Source organism: Lacerta agilis, chromosome 18, assembly GCF_009819535.1.
Source record: "Lacerta agilis isolate rLacAgi1 chromosome 18, rLacAgi1.pri, whole genome shotgun sequence".
NCBI lineage: Eukaryota > Metazoa > Chordata > Lepidosauria > Squamata > Lacertidae > Lacerta > Lacerta agilis.
Window position 1 is genome coordinate 735596 of NC_046329.1, and position 27362 is coordinate 762957.

A 27362-nucleotide genomic window follows, 5' to 3' on the forward strand; every position below is an offset into this window, starting at 1 on the left:
CGCTGGGGTAGAAAGCAAAGGGGAAATGGCTGGGTTCAACTCTCAGGGGTCAGCAGCCCAGCAGGAGGAAGAAGAAATGCCCAGGGAAGGTTGAAAAAATCGGGGGGGGGGGGCTGGTTGAGTCCCAGCAAGGTCACTCCCCTGGCGAGGAAGGGAAGGAAGGAATGGGACAGAGCAGCAGAGGTGCCCCTTTGGATCCCCCCCCCAATCTGGCCCACAAGGTGGAGGATGCAGACGCCACGGGGGGGGGGGGCTTTAGGGGGGTGTCCCTTTCTGCGAAACCTCCTTCCGCGGGAGACTCTCTGCAGCAGGACACATGGACATGGGTGGACGTGTCAACCCCACTCCTCCAAAAGAACAGCAGGGACCGACTGCCAAATGAGGCCTCCTTCCCTTGGGGGCATCTGAGAGCAAACCTGGTGGCTTGGATGGAACCCCCCCCCTCCTACTTTGGCGTGACACTGCTGTAGGGATGCCTCTGTGGTCTGGATGCCAGTGCAGAGCAAGGGGGCAAAAGGGGCCAAGCCCATGGCTTTGAGACGGGGCCTTTCCAATCTCTGTCTCTCCCCCCTTCCTGTCCTTCAGGAACAGTTGCCTGGGCTGTGGGGTCCCATGGCCTGCCCCCCATCCCCATGAGACAGGCCACATTCGGGTTCTTCCGACCCCACGCAGCACCCCTGCAGGGCTGTCGTTCAGAGTCCCCTCCGCTCTTCCCCCAAGGAAAGAACCTCCTTTCTCCCTTGCAAGGTGGGGGGGGGGCAGGAAGATGCCCACATTCTGCTCCTCCCACATCAAGGAAGGAGCCTTTCGCTCTCTCAGGAAGGAGGGAGTTGTTTATGGGGGACTCATGCGGGCGAGCGGCTCAGGTTAGGAGGGGTGCACAAGAGGGGGTCTGCTCCCCAAGGAAGGGTGCTGCTGCAAACGGGGGACACTTCTCCGTGGGGACAGGAAGGCACCCCCTGGCCCCCCCAGCCCTGTCAGGGATTCTGCAGGGGGTCCGTGGCACTTCCAAGGCAGGAGCCACCTTGGGGGAATGGGAGGGGCCAGGTCATGGTTCCTGCCTTCTCTCCACTGCTCATGAGAGGCTTTTGAACCCAGGACTCCTGGGTGGGTCATCTGCAAAGGGGCACAGTGCGCAGACGCACGTGCAGAGAGCCCACCTCCCACAGAGCCACACCTCTGGTCTCACCTGCCAAGGGCCAAAGTGGGGAACGGGCTGCTTGGTGTCCAGGCCGACCCCGGCCCACCGGACGGACATCAGGGCGGTTTCCAAAAGGGCATGCCCGCCTCCCCCGCCCCTAAGCACCCCCTGTGCTCCTCAACCTGGCCAACCTTGTTCCCGGGATTGGGATCCCCCCGGGGGTCAGAATTGGACCTGGGCTTGGTGTAGTCTGCACCCTGACGGAGCCTCGGGGTGGAGGAGCCCCTCTCTGCCACTGGTAGGCCTCGGGTGTCCAATGCCGCCAAGAGAGAGATCCAGGCGGGGTGCAGGCTATAGGATGGTGCAGGGCTTCTTATCCTTGAAGGGGTTCTCGGAGGCTGGGACGCCCACCAGCAGAGGGTCGTTCCTGGCCTGCTGCTCACAGTAATTCATGAGCTCCGAGGAGGCTTTGGAGACCTGAGTGGGGAAGAAGGAGAGAGAGAAAACGTCACGCAAGAGTGGAAGGAGAGCAGCGGCAGGATCAGGTCCCCCTCTCAGCCTGTGCAGGTGTGCCAGGGGAAGCCCTCTCTGGCATAAGAGAGACACCCTGCCTGCCGCCTCTGACTTTGGAGGCAGAGCCCCCCTGGCTAGTAGGAAAGGGGTTGGCGATGGGGCGGGGGGAAGGCTGCTTCAGATTCCCGAAATATGAAGCCCCTCACCATCATGGGCATAGCTTGGGGGGGGCAGGTGCCCACCCAGTCAAGCACATATATAAAAATACTGGTAACTAAAAGTAGAAATTGTGGAAATATTTTGACACGTTTTTCTTGAGCACTTGTGGTTAAAAGGAAGTAATTTGAAACAACTGTTGTTGAGACATTTTGTTCAGAATCTGCTAGATGGAGCATAGGATGGGGACAGGGGGTGCATCTTGTGCCCCCAGAATATAAATCCTGGCTATGCCCATGCCCCCCATTTATTTAAGGCAGGAACCGTGTCTGGACTAATCTCAGGAGAACCACGAGACAAGGCTGGAAACGCTGAAGGACAAGATGGGAGCTGCGTTTCAGCTCCATGCTTAGCAGGGGTCCCTCCATGCCCCCCAACCCCCTCTCTTCTGTCCCCCTCGTCTTCCTTCGGAGCACGGCAAGGGAGACCTTGGAAGGTGCAGCAATGGGGCTGGGGAGCCACAGTTTTAGTTCTGTCCCAAGGTCTCTTCTGGGAGCCAGACCCCAAAAGAGGCTCTCCGAGACCCTAGACAAGAGTGGTGGGCAGATACACTCAGCCCCCCATTGCCAGAGTGATTGGCCAGAGAAGCTGCGGGGGGTGGGGGCTCTTTGCTCTTGCATTAAGAGTGGGGTGGGTTGGTAGGTAGTCTGGACAGCCCAGGACGCCCCCTGCCCCCGGGAGAGCTTTTCAGGACCCTGTGGGGTGTGCTTGTGTATGGGGGGGTGACCCTCCTCTTTCCTGGCGCACCTTTATCCTCTCGATCCCGGCCTCAATCCGCAGCTGCTCCACCAACTTCCGTGCCTGGGCGATGTTGTTAGTGGTCGACATGGTCTGCCATGGGCTCTACGTCAGCCTCTGGAATGCTGCGAGGGGGAAAGGAGAGAAAGAGCATGTGGGGCTTCCTTCTTTCTTTAGAGTAACCCATTCCCTTCCTGCTCCTGCCTCTCAGTGCGAAGGGCGCCCAGGTAAGCAACAGCAGCTCAGGCGTCTTCTGCTAATGTATCTTTAAACATAAATATTTATATATAGGCTATCAATCTGAAATAAATCTAGAAGGCACAATTTGCTTCAAAGGAGAATGCTATGCTATGTTTGTCATTTCTTAATCTTCTGACATGCTCTGCATTTTGTATATTTGTACTTCTCATGCTCTGTGTTTCTGTGTTTTGGATGTTTGCTGTAAGCTGTTTTGAGCACAGCTCATTGTGGGAAAATGGCATAGAATTGTAGGGTTGGAAGGGACCCCAGGGTTCATCTAACCCAACCCTCTGCAACGCAGGAATCTTTTCGCCCAATGTGGGGCTTGAACCCACAACCCTGAGCTTAAGGGTCTCCTGCTCTCCAGACTGAGCTACCCAGCATGTAAGTGAACTCAATCAATCAATCAATCAATCAATCAATCAATCAATCAATCAATTGGAGGGACGCCTCCTCCCTTTCCCCCTTTTTACGGTAACATTATTGCCAACCCCGCCCCTCCCTGATGAAGTAGAGACAGAGCTAAGGAGCAGTCCATGGGAACCCAGACTCACAGCAGGAATAAATCAAGGGAAAGGGTGGCTCTGCCGTGTCCCAGGAGAGAGCCGTGTTTGAGAAGCTTGCACAGAGTCAAGCTGTACAGAAAGCAATGCTTCTTTTTTTTTCCAGGACAGTCTTCTCTTTGGGATGCAAGAATTCTGCCCCAGACCTGCGACACCCCAACCTCTGCTAGGATTCAGATTGCGCTCTCCTTTCTGTTTCCAGGTTCCTGCACCTTGAACAGCCTTCTGCACCAAGGGGGGGATTTCAGCAGGGTACAAGCTCTATGGGAGAAATTGGCTACCCAGTGCCTCAGCTAGGGGTGGGCCAGGGGGCGAGCCGGGGGTTTCACCTCCAGGGGGGCACCATTGAGGTGCCCAGGCTGTGTGCATGTACGCAAATGTGCCAAAGTGGGTGTTTGACCCAGGTGAAATAAAGTCTAGTTTCTTTAACCAGGCCTTTGGCTGATTGACATTTAATTAAGTTTTAAAATGTGTTGGGGGGGGGAATTGGGTTGTTTTTGTTTTCATGTTATGTATTTTGTTTTTTTATAACATGATTTTATCTTGTAACAGCCCTGAGACCTGTATGCAAATTTTTAATAATGATGATGATGATAGATAGATAGATAGTTTCCCCCCTGGGCTACCAACCAGAAGCCGAAACCTCCAGGACAAAATGCAGACAGGTTCCAGGACAATTGGACGGTGCCTCAAAGGGCTGCACAGAGACTAGGTGAAAAAGGGCAGGAAAAACTTCTGGCTTCTCCCCCAAAACAGAAGACACCCCCGTCCTGTTCAATACCCTGCAGCAGAGCCTCCCTCCCGGGCTCCATGGTGTAAGTGGGGTGAGGATCGGGGCCACAGGGGCTTGCAAGGGAGGAGTCCACCTGCAGCCCAGGTGTGACTCACCTGCCCCAGGCTCCTTCCTGCATAAAAGGGGCTTGCTTAGCTGCAGGAACCTCTTTCAGGTGGGAAGGGGTGGAAGAGTTGGGCAGCTGCTTGCGATGGAGGCGGTGTCAGCAGGTAGGTGTCCCAAGAGAGACAATGAGTTCCTCCAGTTCAGACGGGGAGTGCTGGTTTTGGAGCTTTCTCTAGGGAAACCTGGAGGCTTCTCTTTTGGGAAGAGGGAAACGGTCCCTTGGCCTGGGAGCACTTGGTGGGTGTAGGAGAGGATGATCCCTTAAGGTAACCAGAAAACAAGCAGGGGGTCCTCAGCCCCATGCCCTCCCAGGATTCATTGGAGGTGTTATCCAAAAAATATGACCCCCAATTGCCCCCCCTGTTCTATTTTAGTAATAATAATAATTCTTAAAACAGAGGGGAGGCCTACAGGGGGCTTACTTGCGAGTAATCTTTGCAGGCAGTGTCTCCACCTGAGCCCAAGACCCTGCCCATGCTGCGGGTGAAGGTCTTGCCTTGCAGGGGTGGGGGCTCCACTGACTCTGGGGCTGAGCTACAGGGATTTTGTGGGGGCTGGACAATGTGGCAGCACTGCGGGAGGAGGGTGCCCAAAGTGGCCCCCACTAGCCAGAGGAGCTCAGGGGTGGTGGCCAACGTGTGTCTACTCTGGGTAGTCCAAAGCCCCAGGCGCTTTCCATGTGGGGGCAAAGCCCCTTTGTACGTGGGGGGGGAATGGCCTTGACTTTGGGGGAGGTGGAAGTGGGACCCCTTCCAAGCAGGCAGCGCTTAGCTGTGGTGGAGGGCCCAAGCCCCCCCACCCTTGGCTCCATATAGAGACAGATGCACTCCTTGATGGATGCACAGGACACAGCAACAGCCGCGGGGGGGGGGGGGCAATGGCTGGCGGCAGGTGCCCCTCTCTGCCGAGTCTGCAGCGTTCCAGGTGGGGGCACCGCAAACTTGGCTCTGAGGGGAAATGCTTGCCCACGGGGTGGGTGACGCGGTTGCACGGTGCCTGGCGAATGTGCTCCTCCTCTTGCCTCTGCAGCGAAGTCCTCTGCCTCGCTGGCCAGCCCCCTGGCCCCCCTAAACCGCCCCAAGACGCAGCACCCGCCCACCCTGGCCATGGTGATGGAGGCGGTGAAGACCCTGAATGAGCGCAAGGGGGTCTCTGTCGTGGCCATAAAGCGCTACATCCTGGGCAGGTACCCCGGGGTGGACCCCATCCGCCTGAAGTACGCCCTGAAGATGGCCCTGGCCAAAGGCCTGGAAAAGGGCTGCCTCATCCGGCCACAAAACTCTTCCGCGCTGGGTGCCACAGGGAGATTCAAGGTGAGGGGAAGGGGCTGGGGAGAGGGGTTTAGCGGAGGGGTGGTATCTGGTGGGGGACACGTCCTGCTACTTCTGAGCCCCCCCCCCTTGCACTCAGCTCCCACCTTTTAGAAGCTGCCAGCAGGCAACAGTGGCCACAATCCCAGGACGGCTTCGACTGGCCAGCTGAACCAGCTGATGGGAGCTGAGGGATCTCTGACCCTCTGTGAGTTTGGGGCTTCCCTTGCATGTGCAGACAGGCTCCTGCTAGCTAGGGATGATGGGAGTTGTAGTCCAACAACAGCAGGAGACCCTGGTTTGGAAAACACTGATTTAGAGCCAAACATCTCCGTGGAATCCGCCCTGAGAGCTCAGAAAGACACACACACCCCCAGAACTACTGGGGAGAGGGAGCCTTTTCTCTCCCTGCTCTTAAATGTCCTTTCTTGTGTCCCAACACCTCCAGCTGGGCACAGAGGAAGCCAAGGGAAAGAAGAGGCAGGAAAAGGATTCCGATTCGGATGGAAAAACAGCGCCCAAACTGAAGAAAGCGGCCAAGAATCCCAAGGCAAAGGTTCCCGTGGAGAAACCGAGGCAGGGAGGTAAGGAGGAAGGGCCACAACCACCTCTGGCTCTGTGGTTGCGGGGTGTGTGTGTGGCCTCCATGGACGGAGGCAGGAGAATAAGGGCAGTGGCTGGGATTCATCGGTGGGGAGTCGTTGTGCTCGGGGTCCTGCTTGTTGGGATAGCAGAACCTCCAGGGCCAGGGGCAGTCTACCCCTGAATGGCAAACAAGTGGCAGGGCTCTTGCACTCGGATACTAACCCATAATGGGCACATGTTGGCCCTGTGAGAACAGGAGGTTGTACTAGATGGGCTCTCTTTATGATCCTATGCTGAAAAATGTGTTGTTTTCACTTCCTTTCTGGAACAAGAAATCCTGCACTGCTTTTGTACAGTGGAGGGAGTCCACCTCTGCAACACTAGATTGTGTGAGGATGGGGGGGCAGGTCTGATCCAGCAGCCAGCTTCTTCAGAGGCCCTCGTGGAGCCTCCAGGTCCAGGCAGTCTATCTGCATTCCTAGGTCCTGAGGGGCATTTGGCTGCTGTGAGGACAGGAGGCTGGACTGGACTTTGGGCCTGATCTTGCAGCTGCAGGGCTCTTTTTCCAGGTCTTCTCTGAAAGCAGCGCCTGGCTGGTGGGTTGCAATCCTGCTTCAGGGCGCCTGAGCTGGGTCAGCAGGTGGGTCCCCTGCCCTGAGGAGAGTCCAAAAGCAGCAGACCTGTTTCTGGGAGGAGCAAGGGAGGCGAACAAGGGCAAAGCCTGGCTCTCCTTCTGGGTGGCCATCTCTCTCTCTCCTTGGCTCGGCCAGCCTTTCCGCTCTGGCCCACAGACCCCTTGCCTAAGAGGCTGGGGCCCCACCCTGGGCTCCCCCTGCTCAGCTTTGACCTCTGGGGTGTTTTTGCTCCCTCTCCAGCAACCGCAGAAGGGGAGAAGGAGGAGGCGGCTCCCAGCAAAAGTACCAAGGCGAAAGCTAGCAAGGTAAGTCCTGGGTGTCATTATTATTACTGTGTTGTTGTTGTCTTCTTTGCTGGGGGCTGCCACCCCAGAGTGCTGAGCTCTGGCCTCTTCTTGCCGCCAGCCAAACAGGCAGTGGGGCAGAAGGGGCCGCAGTGGGGGTCACTAATCCAGCTGAGAATGAGGAAGCCCTTTCAGTCTGGAATGGGGTCCCTGAGAAGACGGGGGACTCTCCTTCCTTGGAGGTTTCTAAGCAGAGCTCGGGCGGCCATCCGTCAGGGATGCTTTATCCGAGAGTCTTGGCATTGTAGGGGGCTGGGCTGGATGACCTCTGGGGAACCCTCCCTGCTCTGGTTCTCTGACAGCTGGGCCTCAAAGCCTGCTGAGGTGTTAATTATCTGCCTCCACCCCTCCCCTTATCTCTGATTGTTTTTCTTTGCCCTCCTCTGAATTTCTTCCAAAGAGCAGCACCCAAAACCGGCCTCAGGGCAGTCCAGATGTGCTGCCATGGAGCCACCTCCCCTCCTGCACAGTCCTTGTCCCCTTTCAATCAGAAGGCTTTTCCGTCCTGAGGGCCGCATGCCCACCTGCACATCCTTTCAGGGGCCAGGGGTGGAAGCGAGGGGAGTGGCAAATGTCAGTGCTGCCTTTGGTTAGCAGGTGACGCACACTCACCCTCCTCGAAATGAGAGGCAATTGTCCACAGGGAAAAGCACTGGCAGAGCCTTTTGAGGGCCAGGCAGTAAGCTATGGAGGGCCGCATCTGGCCCTTGAGAGTGTACCCCATCCCTGGCCTGAAGGAACAAATGTTTTGCATTGGGATCTCAGTTTAGTTTGCACCCGAGGAAGTGGGGAACTCATCCATTGCTTCTCCATAGTGTAGAGTTGGAAGGGGACCCCCAGGGTCATCCAGTCCACCCCCCTGCAATGCAGGAATCTTTTGCCCTGAGATTCAGAGTCTCAAGGGCCACTGTGGTGACTTGTGTGCAGCAATAAGACTGCTGGCACGTTTGCAGAGCTAAGCAGGGTCCAGCATGGCTTCAAACTGGTTGGGCTAGATGGCCCTCAGGGTCTCCTCCAACTCTACCATTCTGTGAATTGAGCCCCTTCTCCTCTCTCTCCTGCCTCGCAGCATCCAGGCAAACCTCCAGCAAAGCCCAAGGTGAAGAAGTCTCCTGGGGGGGAGAAAGCAGCCCAAGTCCTCAAGAAACAGAGCTCTTCCAAGGCAAACACACCCAGTGCCCCACAGGAAGCTGTGTCTAAGGAAAGCAAGACGGGGGGCCGAGGACGAGGGGCCCCCCAGGCAGAGGCCAAGGCACCTGCAGTGGCCAAGAAAACCAAAGAGGCAAAAGGGGAGAAAGCCAAGGTTGACCAGGGGTCCAAGCCCCCCAGAGCCAAAGGGGGGAGGAAGGGGGAGGGCAAGGGGAGGGAGGGGGAGAATCCAGCCAGCCGGAACCCCAAGGAGGCCTGAGGGCCCAGATTCCGCAGGGAGGGCAGGATGAAGGCACATGGCTGTCCAACACGGCACCCTCCACCCGCCTTGTCCAAGGGAGAGGAGACCCCTTTTATGGTGGGGGCTGTCTCTCCACCTCTGGCACAATATCCCCATTTATGAATGGACTATTTATGAAGCAAAGACCCTGTTTTTAAACACCGTGTCATTTTCCAATAAAGTTCAGAGTGCAGCAAGTTGTGACCTCAGATGGCTGCTTGTGCAAAATGGCTTCTCCATGCATGGGGAGGCCTGACCACCTCCCAATGGGGCCCTGATCCTATGGGTGTGGCAGTTTCTGTGGCTGGCCATTGTGAGAGCTGGGGTCTGCGCTAGACGGACCCCCTTTGGGTCTTCTTGTGCCTTTAGGGAACCTCCAGGCCCAGAGGCAGTCTATCTGGGCTCGCTAGTGCTAACTGCGTACGGCCACTGTGAGGACAGGACCCTGGGCAGGGCAGCTCCATTCGTGAGAGTGTGGTGCCGACAATGCCAAGGTTGCAGGCTCAGTTCCCATACAGGATAGTTGCATATTCCTGGATCACAGAGGGTTGGACTGGATGACACTTGGGGTCCCTTCCGACTTGATGATTCTAGGATCTGAGCACAAGAGCAACTCTTCGCTCCTTGTGGTTTCCAGCAGTGAGGATTCAACTGTGGAGGGGAGATCACAGAATTGAAGCCTTGGGTGACCCCTGAGGTTTATCTAGCCCAAGCCCCTGCAAGGCAGGAATATGCAGTAGTCTCTTACGAGGATTGAATCTGCAACCTTGGACCTATCAGCACCATTTTAACTAACTGAGCTATCCAGGGTGATATTCATCTGTTTGCAGAGTCAGGCCGTTGCAGCTCAGTACTGCTGGCACTGACTGAATGGCTCTGCAGGGTCTCAGGTTCACAGGGCATTCCCAGCCCGGGGGGGGGGGTTGATGCTGAACACAGGGGACCCTTTTAAATGCACCGGGAATGTCCCCCTCTCTGCCCAAGATGCTGCAAGTCTAGAGGGAGAAAAGACTTAGCAGTTCCCTAAAAAACCTTTTTTGGGGGGGGGGACAGAGAGCTGCCTTCTTGGCCTCCCCCCCAGCCTGGGCCAGAGATCTGGATTGTGGCAAGCAGCAAGCTTGCACGCTGGTTGGAGGGGCATGAGAATCCTGCACTTTCCCCCTCCTGGTTCCCTGTTTCTGGCACAGGAGGAGATTTGAGTCCCTGCCTGCTTTTCTCTGTCTTTGTCCCCTGCAGAGATAATGGCTTCTACCGGTAGCAGCACTCAGGAGGGTGCCTTTGATAGAAGCCATTATGACTCACAGCCATCAAGAACACTCACCTGGAGAGAGAGGTGTATTCCCACATGCTTTGCTGTCAGAAAGCCAGACTTAGTTGGCACCCATCCGGGTGAGTCAGCGCCCCAGGCCAAGCTGGGGAAATCCCCCAGGCTGCCCCACCAGGCCGCCCACAAGGCCCTTAACTGGGGGGTGCAAGTGAGAGAATGCTCAGCATTGCCATGACTTCATTGACAGCACCCTCCCAGGGTGCAAATCTACCCTCGCTGCTTTCCCCCTCTCTCCAGGTGAGAGACTTTGCATGTGGAAGCAGTGGCGGAAGTTGATTTCTGAAGCCCTGTGCCTCCTTCCCCAGCTCCCTTTCCTAGGTAAATGGGCAGCCGAGCCTGGAGACAGGGGTACTTTATGACCCATAAACGCTGGGTTTAAAAAAATGCACACAGCACAAATATTTTCAGAGTTTGGCAGCTTCTGCAGATGTTGGGAGCTGCCTCTTCTCTCTGCCCCCTTCCCTGGTTCCAAGGGGCTGGAGGGAGGGTGTGATCCTGCTCCCATCTCCAACCACAAGGGTGAGATCTGGAGGACTCACCTTAGCTGCTGAAGCAGGGACTTCATAGAATATCACAGAGTTGGAAGGGACCTTGCAGGTCATCTAGTCCAACCCCCTGCAATACAGGAATATTTTGCCCATGACCCTGAGATTAAGAGTCTTGTGCACTACCAAAAATCGCAAGGAGGGGGAAAGGAATTGCCTTATTGTCTCCCACCATGCAAGCAGAGCAGAGCTAATGCGGCCTGTAGCCACAGATGTGCCCATAGTCAACTTTGCTGCACATAAACCCGGACAACACCATTACTGGCCCCAACAACATCAAACATACCATCTCAGGACTATTTAATTGCTCATCTTCTAACATTGCGTATGCCATCAAATGCCAACAGTGCCCTTCAGCTCTCTATATTGGACAAACAGTCAAAACCCTACGCCAAAGGATAAACGGACATAAATCTGACATCAGGAATCACAAGACAGAGAAACCAGTAGGAGAACACTTCAGTCTCCCAGGACATTCTATACAAGATCTCAAAGTAGCTGTCTTAATGCAAAGGAATTTCAGAAATAGACTGGAAAGAGAAGCTGCTGAATTGCAACTCATTACCAAACTTAAAACCATGGAGAGACCTGGTCTGAACAAAGACATTGGATTCTTGTCTCATTATACATGACAAAGCTATTTTTTAGCCATCTCACCCCTTGCTTTTTCCTGTAAGACCAATTGCAGTTGTTAACAGTTGCCAACAGGTTTTCCACACCTATCAGCCAATCTCCCATTCCCACCACCCCTTCTCGAGTAATACCCCCCCCACTCCCTCACTATATACCGTATATACTTGAGTATAAGCCTAGTTTTTCAGCACACTTTTTGTGCTTTAAAAGCTGCCCTCGGCTTATACTCAAGTCAACCATTCCTTAAGACAGGGGTCTGCAACCTTTAAGACAAAAAGAGCCACTTGGACCCATTTCCGAAGAGAAAAAAAAACTGGGAGCCGCAAAACCATTGCGGCCCACAAAAATATAAACACCCAGAAGCTCATAGCACAATTTAGACAGGTAATGAAGAGCAGGTAATGAAGGCAAAATGGCAAAATATCACGAAATGCTCCCCCCCCCCCAGCCAAACAACAAGTACTGTATTAAAGAAACCGTCCGAACGCCTGACGCTGCAGGGGCAAATCTAGAAGGGGAAATCCAACCCCCCAGAATACTTCCGCCCCATAAACAGCACAAATGCAACCCTAAAAGTCTAGCAAACTTATGCAAAAGAACACAGCATGCACACTGCCCCAATCACTATTGGCCAGCAGAGGGGCTGGGCAAGGCAGCTGAGAGGGGCTGAAGCAGGGGGCTGATCACGTCCCCCCTGCAGGCGCGGGAAAACATTCCTTCAGAATGGATAAAACCCTTCTTTCAGTCCATGGGACTCCCGCTTCTAAGGGGGGCAGGGGGCTTCTAGGGGGGCGCTGCCCCCTCCTGCCCCCCCCGTCGGTACGCCCATGCTCGGGCCCCTTTCGCCATGCTGCTTAAGGAAAGTCTCCTGCGCGCCCCCGAAACAGAGCCCGGGACCGGTCGTCCCCTGAGCTTTTTCCCGCGCCCATCTCATCCCGTTGGGCCGCCCTTAGCTGAACAGCCGGGCTTCTTTTTCCTTCCCAGACTGCCACGTGTCCTGGAGCCGGGCCCTTCCACTTTTTTAAAAGAGGGCTTCCCGCCGCCCGCTGCCCCTGGCCCAGCCCGCAGCTGCCTCCTTACCTCGTCGAGTTGTCGCACCTCGTCGAATCGCAGCAGCCAGCAGCTCCACCAGCAGCAGCCAAACACAAGCGCCGTGACAGGCGGCAAGGAGGGAAGCTGCTGCGGTCTGCTGCTGCGCCTGCGCTGGCATGAAACGAGGCATTCATGAGCAGCACAGCCGCCGGCAAGGTAGAGAAGTGGGTGGGTGCAGGCGGGCCAGCAGCGCGGCGCAGCGCCCCCTACAATTTGGCGCTAAACGCACCGGCCCTGCCCAGAGCCGCAGCAAAGGTGCAAAAGAGCCGCATGCGGCTCCGGAGCCGCGGGTTGCAGACCCCCGCCTTAAGAAGTGTACAAGAACGGTGGTTATTTACTCTCCCCAGGCAGCTTGTTCCATTCCTGAACTGCTCACATAAATGCAAACTTTAGACCCCAGAAGGCAGAAAGCCTATCAGTTAAGGATGTATTAAAACACCACAGGTGCTCACTTTCCCTGGCTCCTGCTTAAACAGGACAGGATCCCAGCCTTCTCTGTATAACACAAGGGAACATTGCACTGTGGGTTAAACCACAGAGCCCTAGGGCTTGCTGATCAGAAGAATGGCGGTTCGAAACCCTGCGACGGGGTGAGCTCCACAGCAGCAAAGGAGGAAGAGGAAGGAGCAGCCCAAAGGGCTGCTTTGGGCTGCTCGTTCCTCCTCTACCACAGTGGCAAAGGTGAACCGGCTTATACTTGAGTCAATAAGCTTTCCCACATTTTTGTAGGGAAATTAGGTGCCTCGGCTTATATTTGGGTCGACTTATACTCGAGTATATACGGTATAAGGGTCTGGTGAATTCTGTTTCAGTGTATCTGAAGAAGTGTGCATGCACACGAAAGCTCATACCAAGAACAAACTTAGTTGGTCTCTAAGGTGCTACTGGAAGGAATTTTTTATTTTTTATTTTCTTTCATCTCCATGAGTTAGTCATAGAATCAATCATAGAATCATGGAATCGTAGAATTGGACCACTGGTATTCAGTAGCCACTGATGCAGCCTTAGCTTTGCCAGGTCCTAAGATTTATAATGGGATAAGATTTATAATGAGCTCAAGAAGGTAATGAAAGTTACCTTTTGTAAGAAACCAGAGGCATTTCTTCTGAGCATAACCAATGAAGAGATACCCAGTCAGGATAGAGTGTTTTTTATGTATGCCACAACAGCAGCTAGAATTCTATTGGCAAGAACATGGAAAGGTGAAGAGATACCAACGGTGGAGGAATGGCAGATGAAGATGATGGAATACATGGAACTCGCAGAACTGACCGCCGGAGTCCGGGACCAGAGGGAGGGGAAGGTGTCACAGGAGTGGGAAAAATTTAAAGACTATTTAGTTAAATCAGTTAAACTGAATATTTGAGCAGATTTAGTCAGAACATCGGCTTTGGTAGATATGTGTTAGATATAAATGGTAAGAGGAATCTTTGTTATGCGAAAGATGTATGTGTCAAAATATGTTAAGATAGGTTGCCAAGATAAGCTACATAGTTATAAAGATATTTGACTAAGTAAAAGCTAAGTATATTAAAATTTGGGCAAATGTTAATTGAACAATATATAAAGCTACCTTGAAGAAGTACCATATATACTTGAGTATAAGCCTAGTTTTTCAGCACATTTTTTGTGCTGAAAAAGCTGCCCTCGGCTTATACTTGAGTGAGGCGGGCGGTGGGGGCAGCGAGAAAGAAGCCACCCACTCTCCCCAGTCAACCATTCCTTAAGAAGCGTACAAGAACGACGGTTCTTTACTCTCCCCAGGCAGCTTGTTCCATTCCTGAACTGCTCGCATAAATGCAAACTTGGCAAAGGAGGAAGGGGCTGCTTTCGGGCTGCTCGTTCCTCCTCCTCCTCCACAGCGGCAAAGGTGAACCGGCTTATACTCGAGTCAATAAGCTTTCCCAGGTTTTTGTAGGAAAATTAGGTGCCTCGGTTTATATTCGGGTCGGCTTAAACTCGGGTATATACGGTATTTGTTTTTCGAAGACAGGGGAGGGAACGGGGGAAGTCCCCAAACAGAGAAGTTAGAAACAAGAAATGTATAAAGATAGATAGTGGATAAGGTTTGTATATGTTTTTTCTCATGTTTTTATTGTTGTTATTGTTTTTATGTTGATTATGTTTATTGTTCATTATGTTTTGTGTTGATGTTGTATTTTGTTTTCTCTTTGTCTTATTGGAAAATAATAAAATCTTATAAAAAAAAAAAAAAAAGCTTTGCCAGGTCCTGATTCTATGCTTGAGTATTCCTGCATTGCAGCGGGTTGGACTAGATGGCCCTTGGGGGTCCCTTCCAACTCTACAATTCTAAGTTGGCTGCTATCCCTGCCTGCTGGGGGCAATGGGGGGCAGATCTAGGACCTTTACTGCTGCTCCCACCCCCAGGAGGGTCTCGCATTTACCCCCATTGTTTTGCACCAGACACATTGGGCGAGTGCTTCCCCACCTAATTTAAAATGCAGCTCTGCAGAGAAAAGAACCAAATTGTTCATTCAGCGCCTAGGAGGACTCTGGCTGCAGGAAGTGTGGAAGCACAAATGGAGCCGTCTTTGTTCTCCCCAGACAAGCTGGGGGAGAGCTAGCCCTCCGTCCTTCCCCCAATTACAGCAGCACACACAAAACAGCCTTTTAGTGTTCCTGCAAAGCATGAGGTCACCTTCTGAAAGGGCCACAGGAAAAGAGCCGGGGCCTCGCTGGCTCCTTCCTGGGGTGTTTCGGGAGAAGGGACAGAAGGAAAGTCAGAGGAGAGGAGAGCAGAACTGGCTCCTGCCCCTTGTGTGGGGCTGGGTGGGGCCACCAGAGATTTAAATGTGGAAGAGACACTGTGCAGAGAACAGGGGCCCCATGGCCAGCTGGAACTGTGGCTCATCCTAGGGGCAGGGGAGAGGGTGTCTGCCCTGGAGATGGGGCCTGGGGCCTTCTGCATGCATCCCCTCCCCTCCCAATTCACACAGTAGCGAAGCCCCACCACATGCCGCCCACCCCACCTGCCCTTAGCGTTGCCTGATGCATGGGCTGGCAGCAGCAGCAGCTCTCCAGGACTGCAGGCACCTCCCGAGCAACCTGGTCTCTTCCTAAGCTCAGTGGGGCAGGGCACCTGCTCTGCATGCACACGACCCCATGGCATTTCCAGGTTGAGCTGGGGCAGAGACGCCCTGGCAGGAAACAGGCACAATGTAGGGTGAGGCGGTGACCTGTGTTCTGGCAGCCGCTCTTGCTGAGGAGCTGCCTTGGCTCCCTGTGGGGAAAAGCAGGGCCCACCCCCCACCCCTCAAAGAGGAACCGCTGGCCATGATGTAATGCGTGAGTGTCTCTCCCTCCCCAGCAAAACAGAGGCTCCTGTGTCTGCAGAGGGGGGTTGCCCCCCCAACTCAGCACAATGGCAGGAAGCAGCGAAAGCTCAAGGTGACATCATCACCCCAAACAAAGGGGAAAGGTAGCGCAGGGGGGTGGGGATGGGGGGGGGGAATGGAGAGGTGGAGAGAAAGAAAAGAGCTGAGCGCCCCCCTGCCCCGGCTGACCACCCTTCCCTGCCAGCTAGGGCTGCCAACCTGAATAAAATATTGGGGGGGGAGGTAAGCCCCGTTCTGCATAATCAACCACAAGATGCCACATGAGCACTCCATTTGAATGGAAATCCCCATCAACGGGGGGGGGGGCACCCTCAAATACTGTATTTGGGGGGGGAGTTGGCTCCTTTGCCCCCAGGCAGGTTTCAAACTGGCCTCCTGGGACAGGTGATGTCAGAGACAGGATTACTGGAAGAGCTGCCCCATGCAAGATGGAGATAGCTTGTTTTCTCCTGCTCCGGAGGGGAGAACCAACCCTGGCCCCTCTCAAAAATGGAGGCCCATCTCCCCACTCACTGCTCCATGGAAAGGCAGCACACATGTGCTGGCTGTTCCAAATGCATTTCAAGGCCCCCCCCCCAAATCTGAGCCTCCTGCCATGGAACAAATTTTCACTGATCTCACAGCATAAAACATTATGATTCAGTTACGCACCATGACTAAGGATGAGAATATATAAAAATCTGTGTGTGTGGCTTAATTTGGAATCATGACTGTCTTCAGCTGCTTCCAGAGCTGCGTTTTGATGGCTGCTCAGAAACTGTTTTCATTCCGCTCATTTTATTAGTGCCTTGTTTCTATAATGATTGTTCAGCTGCCTTGAAAGAGGGGGTTGCCATTCGGGAAGGGGCGTGGAAATCCTTGAAATGAGAGGGAGCTGCTGTGATGGTGCTTAAAGATCTTACCCAGGCAGCTGAACAGGAAAAAGAAGAGGCCTCCGACCATTGGTCCAATTAGCTCAGTACTGACCACACTGACCGGCAGGGGCAGCACCCCAGGGGGGCAGGCAGGAATCCTTACCAGCTCCAGTTGGAGATGCAGGGGACGTCAGTGCCTGGGACTTTCTGCACACTCTCCTGATTCAAGTGCAAGCAACTTCCAATTCAGTGGGATCTGCTCCCTGGAAAACCACCCAGCCTAACAGGATTAACTTAACAAAGTTTCGTTCACAGCCCCGATTTCTATTTGAACACTGCAATGAGCACAGATGGTCTGGCAGAGATTCTCTTAAGAACCTGCAAGAAGCACAGCTTTGCTGCTAAATATATATTTTAACATGGTGTACTGAGTTTCTGCTCAGTGACTGTTGTGGAAACCTAAGTGCTGAGCCACCCGTCCCTCTCACGCTGGCCACCTAAGCACGGGCCTGGCACGCTCCATTTCAGAAAAGGTGAACGTGGAACCAAGTCGGTGGAAACAAGATTCTCAGGAAAGCCCCCCCCTGCCCTTAGACTTGTGGCAGGTTTTTGTGGTTCTCCAGACCCAGCTAAAGAAGTGCAAGGAGTTGGGTGTTCAGGCTGCCCCCCTTTTGGGGCTGGGACTGTCCCTTGCAGAGAATTGGCAGCTGTCTCTCCAACTTCCCTTTAGGGGGCAATGGGAAAGCAGAAAGGGAACTATGCGAAATGTGCATCCAAAAGTCAGATAGTTCTTTATCTCCAATCACCCTCTGACAGGAGGGTGTTCTACAGGGTGGTGCCACAACTGAGAAGGCCCCCTGCATAGCTCCCTGTAGCTTCACTTAATCACAGTGAGGGAACCCCCAGAAGACCCTCAGAGCTGGACCTCAGTGCCTGGGCTGGACAATGGGGGTGGAGATGCTCTTTCAGGTCTACAGGGCTGAGGCTGTTTAGGGCTATATAGGTCCCACACCAACACTTTGAATTGTGCTCAGAGTCATACTGGATCTTTCAGGGCCGGTGTTATGTGGTTCTGTTGGCTGCTCCCAGTCTCCAGTCTGGCAGCCGCATTCTGGATTAGTTGCAGTTTCCAAGTCACCTTCAAAGATGGCCCCACAGAGCGCACATTGCAGTAGTCCAAGCAGGAGATAACCAGAGAATAATTAACTCTGGTTTCTGCCCCAATAACCTGGCCAATTTAAAATATGTGTTGGCCAGGAAGATGCTGTCGAAAAACCAAGAAACAGGAATGATGGACTCCTCCAGAATTTGTTCTCAGGAAAGCAGCAATTGTTCCGTATGGACAGTGGTCCATCCTGCGCCACATGGCACAACATTTCCCAGGGTGAGGGGTACTGCCTGCAAAAGCTCCTTTGTGAGCAGGAAACCTGCCAGCCTGCCTCTCAGGTGCCTCGGCATTTTACGGATCCTGCCCCCTAGAGGTTGCCTGTGTGCCTCTCTCTGTTAGGGGCCACCCTCCCACAGCTGCTGCAGCCCCTCAAAAGCTGCCAACCCTCTGTGCCACCCATGAAAGCTTGGCAGGAGACCAGATGTTTTGCTGGTGGAGAAATGCTCTGAGCCATTGCTGCTGAAGAAGAAAGAAGAGGAGGAGGAGGAGTGTGGAAAGGGAATGGTACCAATGCTAAAAGAAGCTTGGGGGGAGCAGAGCAGGAGGCCAAAGAGGCTCTATTTTAGGCAACTGGCAAACCGGGAGGACTCTAAAGGGCTGTTCCCTTTCCCACAGTTGGCAGAGGTGCATTTTCAAATTTATTTATTTTTAAATCCACTGCCTCCATAATTGTGGTTTTGCATCCCTTGAAAGTGAGCTGAACGCACCACCGTGGCAACTGGGGAATGGCTTGGGGGAAGAAAATGGGCAGCAAAAAGCTTATCCTGTGTGTGTTTGTTTACTTTTTTTAAAAGAAGAATTTCATTTATAAAACAAGTGACAAAAAGCAAAAGAAAGAGAAAAGTGAAATTTCTGTGCAAACCAGCTCCTCTGCTCTCCCGCTCCACCAGCATTGGGAAGTTTGTGCAGAAATTGCTCAGCGCACAGAGGAGTCTGCACTGCTCCAGTCTGCGCTTCTCTCTCATATTTGGGGCAAATTCAAATTCTACAGAAAGCGCTCAGCTGCCACCGCAGCTCAACTTATCGCAGCCGGCAGCTGTGAACTCTCCCCCAGTAAGCAGGAGTTCCCAGGAAGAGGCCAAGGAGAGCCGCTTTCCAGTAAGTGCTCGGCTCCTGCCCCACCCTGCCTTCCGAGCCAGGGGGAGGCTCTTCCGCAAAGGAGGAACGTGCCTGTCAGGAAGAAGCAGGGAGAGCTGCTACCTTGCCTTTGCCCCCGCCTGGCATGCAAAGCGACAGGGAGAGAACAAGGAGTCCCGTCTGGTGCCCAACCCAAAAGATGCCCGTCAGAGCAGCAAGGCAGGTTATTTTTCTGTGCTTATGGAACCTGCAGAGACATCTGGCAGCCGGGCTAGATGGGCCAGCCTTGGTCTGACCCAGCAGATGGGCTCTTTCCCCGTCCTTATGAGACAGGCTGCTCTGACTCGCTTTCCGACCCAGCCGTGGAATAGGTTTAAATACATATGCCAGGTTTGTCGAGGCCACTGACTCAGAGGGATTCATTCTCGCTGGAAGGTCAGGTAGACTCTGTGAGAGCAGCAGCGGAGGCTGCAAGTGAGTCAGCACAGTTCAGCCCTTGGAGGAAACCGCAGGAAAGGGGTCTCTGGGTCCAACCTCCAAAAAACGGGGAAGGAAGCTCTGCTTCTGGCGGCTGCAGGTGGGATTCTGCAAGGAGGGTGCCAAGTGCGAGCCATGTGGGGTTGGCACATGGGAAGTGGGTCCCTTGCATCACCCTCTGCCACGTGGAAAGGAACTTAAAGAATCGCCTTTGTATTGGCCACATTTCCTGCCTGAGCGCACCGAGAAACCATCACACTCTTGAGGCTGGATATTCCAGGCAAGAGCCCAACGTCTCCCTCTGTCTGCGCCCAGCAGGGTTCAGGGCCTGGGATTTCTAACCCCACCAGAGAAGTGGATCTCTAACCCTGAACATTCCTGGGAAAGCTCAGTCATTAGAGGAGGCGGCTCTTGAACTCAGGGTTGTGGGTTCGAGCCCCATGCTGTGCAAAATACTCCTGTGTTGCAGGGTCCTTTCCAATAATTCTGTGAAAAGCCTGCTGGATCACGACAAAAGGGGGGCCCATCCAGACCAGCCTCCACTTCTCACAGTGAGTAACCAGGTATCTCTTGTGCAGGAAGCCCACAAGCAGGATCCAAGCGCAAGTGCAATTCACCCCTCCTGCGGTTTCCAGCAACCAGGATTCAGAAGCACTGCTACCTCAGACCATGGAAGCAGAGCAGAGCACAAGGAAGTTTTTGATGTTTTATTGTTTTCATATTTCACTGGAAGCCGCCCAGAGTGTCTGGAGCAATCCAGTCAGGTAGGTGGCAAATACATAATAATTTTATTCCCTTTATTATTACACGGAGAAGACCTTTCTTTTGCTTGTCCTGAATCTCACAACATTCAGCTGCCTTTGGCTTTTGCCGGCTCCCAGCCCATGCTCAAAGAACGATGGCAAGCCCCGCAGGCCTCTGGGTTTCCCTGACCTTTCCCTGGAGAGTCACCCATGTCACATGAGGCCAGCAACATGACAGCACCCTCTCGATGACCGGGCACCCCGGACAAAGGCTGCCAGCGTGTGCAGGGAGGTCTTGTGACTGCTCTCCCACCGCTCTACGATGTGAGAAGCTCTTGTTTGGGGAATGAAGTGCAGCACCCACGACTGGCTCAAAATAGACACAGGAGCCCACGAGACGGGTGTTGCAATCTGGAGGAAGGAAGCAGCACCCCAAGGGGCCTGCAATGACATTCCCACCCTGCCCAAGCATTTATTCTGCAAAGAGATGAGAGAGATGAGGGAAGGAGGGAGGGGGCGCTTTATTCTCCTGTGAGCCTTGAGCCAATCGTGCCACGGGGCTTTTTGGTAAAGGCCAGTGACTGAGGCGTCATGTGAGGCATGGGGGGATGGCGGGGGACACAGAGCCTGCCAGGAAGGGGGGCGGATGGAGGGGGGAGGCTTCCTTTGTCACCCACCCTCCAGTCACGCTGGCCTGGCAGAGACTCAGGAGCTGAGCTCACCCCTGAAAAAGAGCAGGGAGAGAAGCATCTCTGCAGCCGCCCCCAGGCAGGAGCAGGAAGCTGAAGAAGGGAAGCCTTCTGCCAGGAGGGGTGAGGCCAGAGAGGGAAGGCGAGCCAGGGACTCCCAAATGCCCCTGGTCCTCCTCCTGAGACAAACTGGTTTGAAGTCCACATGGTGGTAACGGTTTCATAATACGCATTGAATCATAGAATTGCAGTTAGGAGGGACTCCAAGGATCATCTAGTCCAATCCCCTGCATGCAGGAATACACAGCTGGCCCAGTTGGGGATCGAACCTGCAACCTTGGTGTTATCAGCTCAAAACAACTGAGCTTTCCAGGCTGATTGATGTGGCCATACATCGCAAATTGCATTACGTGTGGTGTGTAAAAAACTGTGATGTAGGGAAAACTGTGAAGCTGGTTATCACTTCTCTTGTGGATTTGGCCACCCCTGTTGCTCTATACTATAAAATGACCATTGTAAAGTAAAAAAAAGAAAAGAAAAAGTCTGTTTCAGACCCCTAAAGTAGTAGCAGCTGCCGGGACACTGCCCTGTTCACCTCTACCTAGCTCCATTCTTATTTCAGACACTGTGATAGGTCAGTATATTGCATGGGTAGGCAAACTAAGACCCGTGGGCCGGATGCAGCCCAATCGCCTTCTCAATCTGGCCTGCGGACGGTCCGGGAATCAGTGTGTTTTTACATGAGTAGAATGTGTCCTTTTATTTAAAATGCATCTCTGCGTTATTTGTGGAGCATAGGAATTCGTTCACCCCCCCCAAAAAATATAGTCCATCCCCCCACAAGGTCTGAGGGACAGTGGACCCGGCCCCCTGCTGAAAGAGTTTGCTGACCCCTGGTATACTGCAATGTTTATCTGAGGATAGAGCACAACATTGAAAGCCAGACACCACCCAGTCCCAGTGCCCATCTTCAAACACAGCCTGGAAAGTTGCCCTGAGCCTGTGGCCAGAAGTTCTTCCCAGCCCCAAAGAGCCTCACAAAGATGTCTGCCAACGTGGTATGGAGGCTGGCAACATCGATCCCGCATGTGGGAATCCTGGAGACAGGCAGTCAGGTGACCAGAGGAGGAATGGCCACTGGGAGGAACGCAGAGAAAAAAATGCCACGATGCATCTGCAGCAGCAAAACCGGACGCCTTCCTCTGTCCCGGGTGCAACAAAACATGTCTCTCCTGCATCAGTCTCTGCAACCACAGCAGGCACTGCAACTGTTCAAGGGCTTGACCTCAACCCCCTTAGGAACTCCTCCATTGTCTCTCGAGACAGGCGGATGCCAACAACTTATTTTCACCACAGAGATGCTAAGTGAGAGAGGAGAGACCCCAAGGTGCCACCGCAGAGAGCAGCAGCCTCACTTCCCACCCATGTTTCTCCCGCTGCCACAATAAATTGGCTCAGGGATGCAGGACATTGCAGTACCTGTGCACGTGCAGAGTGCTTGCAAAGAGAAGGGAGCGTTTTGGGGCTCCCCGGGCATGGCTTCTAGGCACTGCTCAGTCAAAGGAATGCACATGGCGGAGAATTAAATATTTATTGTCACCTGAAACACTTGCAGTCACTTCTCCAGCTCCGGATACCTACGCCACCCGATCTGGCGACTAGGCAGCTATTCCCCGGTCTGCACTCTATGGAGCACTTGCAGCAACAGGGATCATTCTCCCTCCACCAGTTTGTGTCTCTCTCCCTGAGGGGCTGCGCACACACAGTTGGAGACTGCGCCCGCATGGAAACGACCTCTGTTCCTCCCTTGTCAGTCCTGTCCTGGTTCTGGGAGACAAGTGGTGCAGGAGAGGGTGTCCCTTCCCTTCCCTTCCCTGGTCTGCCTCCTGCTCCTCTTCCTCCAGCTCTGAAGCTTCCCTTGCCTCTGACTCTTGCCTCCTGGCTGCTACAGGTCTCCACAAATCGCTGTCCCCCTCTCCTGAGTCAGACCCCAGACCCCTTTCCCTGGACCCCCTTCACGGCCAGAGATCAGTCCATTAGGCACAGGCAAGAGAAAAAGGTCATGTCACCACCGCCACCTCCAACACACCAGAGAGAAAGCAGCCCAGGAATAAGATCCCAATCCAAACCCCATTACAGAAGCCGCTCCACAGCCACCTGCGCACATACCTTTTCTTCCAACGTCCTTGGAACACACCTGAGAGGGAGACACAAAAAGAGAGAGGAAAGGTTACATTTTTTCTTTTCTTTCCTGAATGGGGAAAACTATCAATCTCACACAGAGCTTGAGGGGGGAGAGACAGGAGGTTGCCAAATGCCAGCAGGGGAGGGGGGTCCCAAAATCTTTTATACACACTGGGGGGTGAGTTTGTATGATCAATTGAGCCTCACAACAACCCTGTGAGGTAGGTTAGGCTGAGAGAGGCAGTGCCTGTGCTCAAGGGAGTTGAACCCAGTCTCCCAGGCCCTAGCCTCTCCCTCTAAACACTGGCATATTTGGGGAAGGAGACGTGATCTCCAGCTCCACTTGGAGGGCAGGGTGCGGGGCAGCAGGGCCTTTTTGGTAGCAGGCCCCAAACCAGAGGATTCCCTCCCCTGGGATGGTGGGTGGCACATGCTAATATGTCACATGTTTTCAATGCTCTGGCATGGGTGGCTGTCATTTATATACGCATACCAGAGTGCATGTATGTGCTGGTCTTTGTGTATGTGTTTTTGGCATATGTCTGTCTCGAGAACAATGGAGTGCACCTCCAGGGGTGAAGCCACATGGGCAGAAACCACCTCCTTGACCATTGGACCCCCTCTTGTCCTCAGGAGCCTGTCTTCACATGCAGGAGAAGCCCCTAACTCATCAAGAGTCTGAGACCCCTTGACTCCCCTCACCTGGTTCAGCTGGCCAATCAAAGCTGTTTCCTGTGATTGTGGCCACTGTCACCTGCTGACAGCTTCTAGGAGCCGCAGGTGAGAGCAGATTGCAGGGGGGGGTTGGGGAGGTACCCAAGGTGGACAAACCATCCCAGAAAGAGGACATGGCCCCCACCAGAGGTACTACCCTCTCCTAACACCTCATACATCTCATAGATAGATAGACAGACTTCTATAATTGGGTCCATTAAGCTCAGCCTGGCCTTGGCTGCTTGACCAACACCACTCAGAGGCATCAGGTGACTTCTTCAGAGCCGCTGCAAAGCACAAATTTTGCAGAGCCAAGAGTGGGGAGAGGGGTAGCTGTTTCAGAGCAACTGAGTGCGAAGTCAGGTGACTGCTTGGCAATGCTGTCCACGCAGGGCTCCCTGGAGCATGAGACTCTCCACAGAACAGCCTCTTGCTATCTTTTCAGCATGCCTGTGAGGTAGAGCAGCATGGAAGCATCCGTGTGTGTGTCCTGCTTCCCTCGCATTTCATGTCCCTGGGCCCCTACAAGGCAGAGAGAGAAGAGAGGCTCAGGAAGAGATCACAGGCCCTGGGCCCTAGATATCTGCAGATTGCTCAGTCTCTCTCTCTCTCTCTCTCCCTCTGCCCCACGTGGTCTGAGTTTTTACTCAGGAGCAGCTCCTGAGAGGCAAGAGGGAAAAACCCACACATGCTGTGAAGGAAGCTGTGAGGCAATGGCAGTAAGGGCAGCAGCTGAGATTTGTGCTTTGGGCTCCCCCCCCCCAAAAAAAAACATCTTCTGGCCCCACAGAGCAGACATTCCCCTCATGCCTGAAATTCCTTTGCCAAGCGTCACAGGAGGGACATTACTCCAGAGATGCAAACTGCTTCACAACAAAAGGGATGCGTCACACGCAGGGGGTGGAGTTCAGAAGTGTGCCTGGCCTGCCTTGCAGGGAAGTCACTCTCTTTCCCCTTTGCAAGGCAAGGAGGGAGGGCGGGCAGACAGTGGCAGCGCCTTCCTCCCCTCTGCGAGCAAGCAGGGTGAAGCCCAAAGCAGGAACGCGAACAAAGCCCCTGCACAGCTGCCCCGGTGCCTCGGAAAAAGAGCTAGACGGAGCTGGGAGCGATAGCCCAGCTTTCCAGCAATAAGCCACGGCTTAAGGTGGTCAGCACATGTGGCTTGTTAGGGAGAGACGGACCACAGTCTGGGATTTGGCTGTGACAGGGAGCCAAGACTCTCACTACCAGAGATGCCCACCAGAACACGTCTCCTTCATGGGAATCTAGAAGCTCCAGCTGAGGGGTCGTCGTCCCACGCCTTCTTTGGATGGGGGCAATGGGCCCATTTGCCATCTTGAGGAAGTGCCATGGGCTGCCATGTTTTCTAAGAAGGAAAAGAGGCGGGCCACAAAATGGGCCTGCCCATCCTACCCACCCCAAATGGAGTCAGATGCTCCGTCTGCTGTGCACAGGTGGGAAAGCAGGCACCCAATCCTGGCACTTTAGAGAGCACGTGAGCTGCAGGCAAGGCTGAGACAGGCAGCGCAACAACCAGGAACTGAGCCGCTGGTTGATTGCTGAGTGCAAATGCAACCCTAGGCCCTGTGGCTGTGAAAGTTGGAGAGGACAAGCTCAGGTCTGGCATGGGCTCACCTGGAGCGACCTGATGCCAAGCCAGGCTACGGCTTCCCCTAGCCTTGGGCCACAGCCGCCGCCTCCTCTGCTCTGATTGGCCACTCCGGCTTTGGGGTTGCTGCCACGAGACACCCAGGAACCCAGTTGCAGGATGGCTCAGGGCTCTGGGTAGAGCCTGGGGCTGTTTTGGCTGCTGTGGTGCCCTTTCAGGAGCCAGACTGAAAACCCCTCAGGGGATACTGCAGCGTTCCACATGCCTGCGTCAAATCATTTTTGTTCCTCACAAAGCTACAGGGCAGGGCAGGATACAGAGATTGCAAAGGCATGTGAATATTGGAAAAACACACAGGAGTGTCTGGGGTAGGGGGCAACAGGCAGCCCTGGAAAATGGTGGCCCCCGACCCACCTGGCACGGAGCAAAGGCCTTTGAGAGCCCAAAGGACAGGGGTCCAGCCCTCCCGGCTGCCTATTTGGTTGCCCCAGGCGTGTCAAGGGAGGAGGGAGCGCAGCAGTACCAGAATCCCCTCCTGGTGTTTTCCGATAAGCTGGAACAGAGCAGACCTGGGAGGAGGGGGGGGAATCAGGCTGGGCAACGTATGGAATTTTACTGCCCAAACGCCCCAAACTATTCCACACACAGAGAGAGGAGGGATGCTGTATTATCACCGCCTGCCTGATGGGAAAATAGATTCTGCAGCACGAACCTTGAACCTCGCTCGTAATGAATCCCCCACCCCTCCTGCCAAGAACAAGAAGGTGAGCAAAGGGGTTGGGCCAGCTCCTTGCCCTTCCCCAAAAGGATCATTCAAGACAGATTCAGGAACAAAAATGAAGCAATGCTCTTCCTCCTTGCTTGCTCTGCCTGCAAAATGTGCTTCAGCCCACTTTCTCTCCACTGCATGCTTGCGAGATGGGAATGAGAGGGCCAGACCCCAAGCAGGCCCACCGAGCCAAGGATCCTGCCTCCAACGGTGGGCAGCCCAGGCTCATCGCAAGCAGAGCATTAGAATCCCCCCCGCTCAATAGTTGTTGGTGGATGGGGAGAACGTCCAAGGAAACACATCTCACATCCTTTCCAAAGCTTGCTTTTGGGTTGAACGTACTTGTCAACTATATACGAAAAACAATATGCAACGCAAATTACTGAAACGCCTTATACACGGGGCTGCCTCTAAAGACGGATCGGAAACTTCAGCTGCTGCAGAATTCAGCAGACAGGCTTCTCACCGGGGCAAGAAAGCTTGAGCATTTTGCTCTAATCTGACTGCACTGGCTACCAATTAGTTTTCTAATTCAACGTGCTTCTTTTGACCTAAACGGCTCAGGGCTGCAATACCTCAAGGGCTGCCTCTCCCCATATGAACCAACTCAGACCCTGAGATCGTCTTCTGAGGACCTTCTTCATGTGCCGCCTCCATGTGAGGAGGCAAAACAAGAACAGGCCTTTTCTGCAGTGGCTCCCCACTTGTGGAATGCTCTCCCCAGAGAGGTTTGCCCGGCACCTTCATTATATATATATTAGGTGCCAGGAAAAAAAACCATTCCTCTTCTCCCAGACCTTTGGCTGATTAATATTCTACGGCCTTCTACATGTTTTTGGGGGGCAGGGAGGGGGTATTGTTTAGTTTTGGCTTTTAACTATTTATTTTGTGCTTTTATCCTGTGTTTGTATCTTGTGAGACATGAGATCTTCAAATGAAGGGTGGTATTTAAATTGAATAAACACACAGTAATAATAATAGCCTTCCTCTAAGCAGTGGAGTGGCCTGAGTGTTGCTGCACCAAGGTAAACCCCAGACGCTGGGCAGAACCGCTGGATTCTCCATCGCCTGCAGGTATGGTGCAAATCTACGTTGCTCCTGCCGGGATGGATGCAGGACGCTGCCTTAAACCAAGTAAGACCACTGGAGTCCATCCAGCAATGGCTCTCTGGGGTTTCAGAGTATGGCAGCCTCTGCCAGCCTTACCTGGAGGTGCTGAGGATTGAACTGGCATGCTGAGCAAGTGCTGCACCACCGACCTGCAGCTCATAAAACAAGATTCTAGTCATGTTTCTGGGGAGAAAGGCTGATTTAAATACTGCAAGAAGCACAGCCTTATAGCAAGTTGGACAACAGGTCTGTCTAGCTTGGTGCTGTCTGCACCAGATTCTCTTCCCAGTCCTGCTTGGAGACACCAGAGGCCTCCTGAGACTTCCTGCATGCAGCTGACCAAGAGATCTGGGGCCAGGCAGAGCTAAGCTGAGCCCCCCCCCGCCCCCCAAAAATTTTTTGT

At 53.8% G+C, this 27362-nt stretch overlaps 1 protein-coding gene across 1 annotated transcript in view; it reads right to left on the reverse strand.

Moving 5' to 3' along the window:
• Positions 1-761: 761 nt before the first annotated feature.
• The window catches only part of GNG7 (G protein subunit gamma 7), a 70277-nt gene continuing 43676 nt past the window's right edge, over positions 762-27362 (reverse strand). Inside the window, exons 3-5 of the mRNA XM_033136647.1 lie at positions 22743-22770; positions 2618-2733; positions 762-1618 (exon numbers count right to left, since the gene is read on the reverse strand). Coding sequence (XP_032992538.1) covers positions 1493-1618; positions 2618-2698 — 207 coding nt within the window. The 5' untranslated portion in view covers positions 2699-2733; positions 22743-22770 and the 3' untranslated portion in view covers positions 762-1492. The remainder of the gene's footprint in view (positions 1619-2617; positions 2734-22742; positions 22771-27362) is intronic.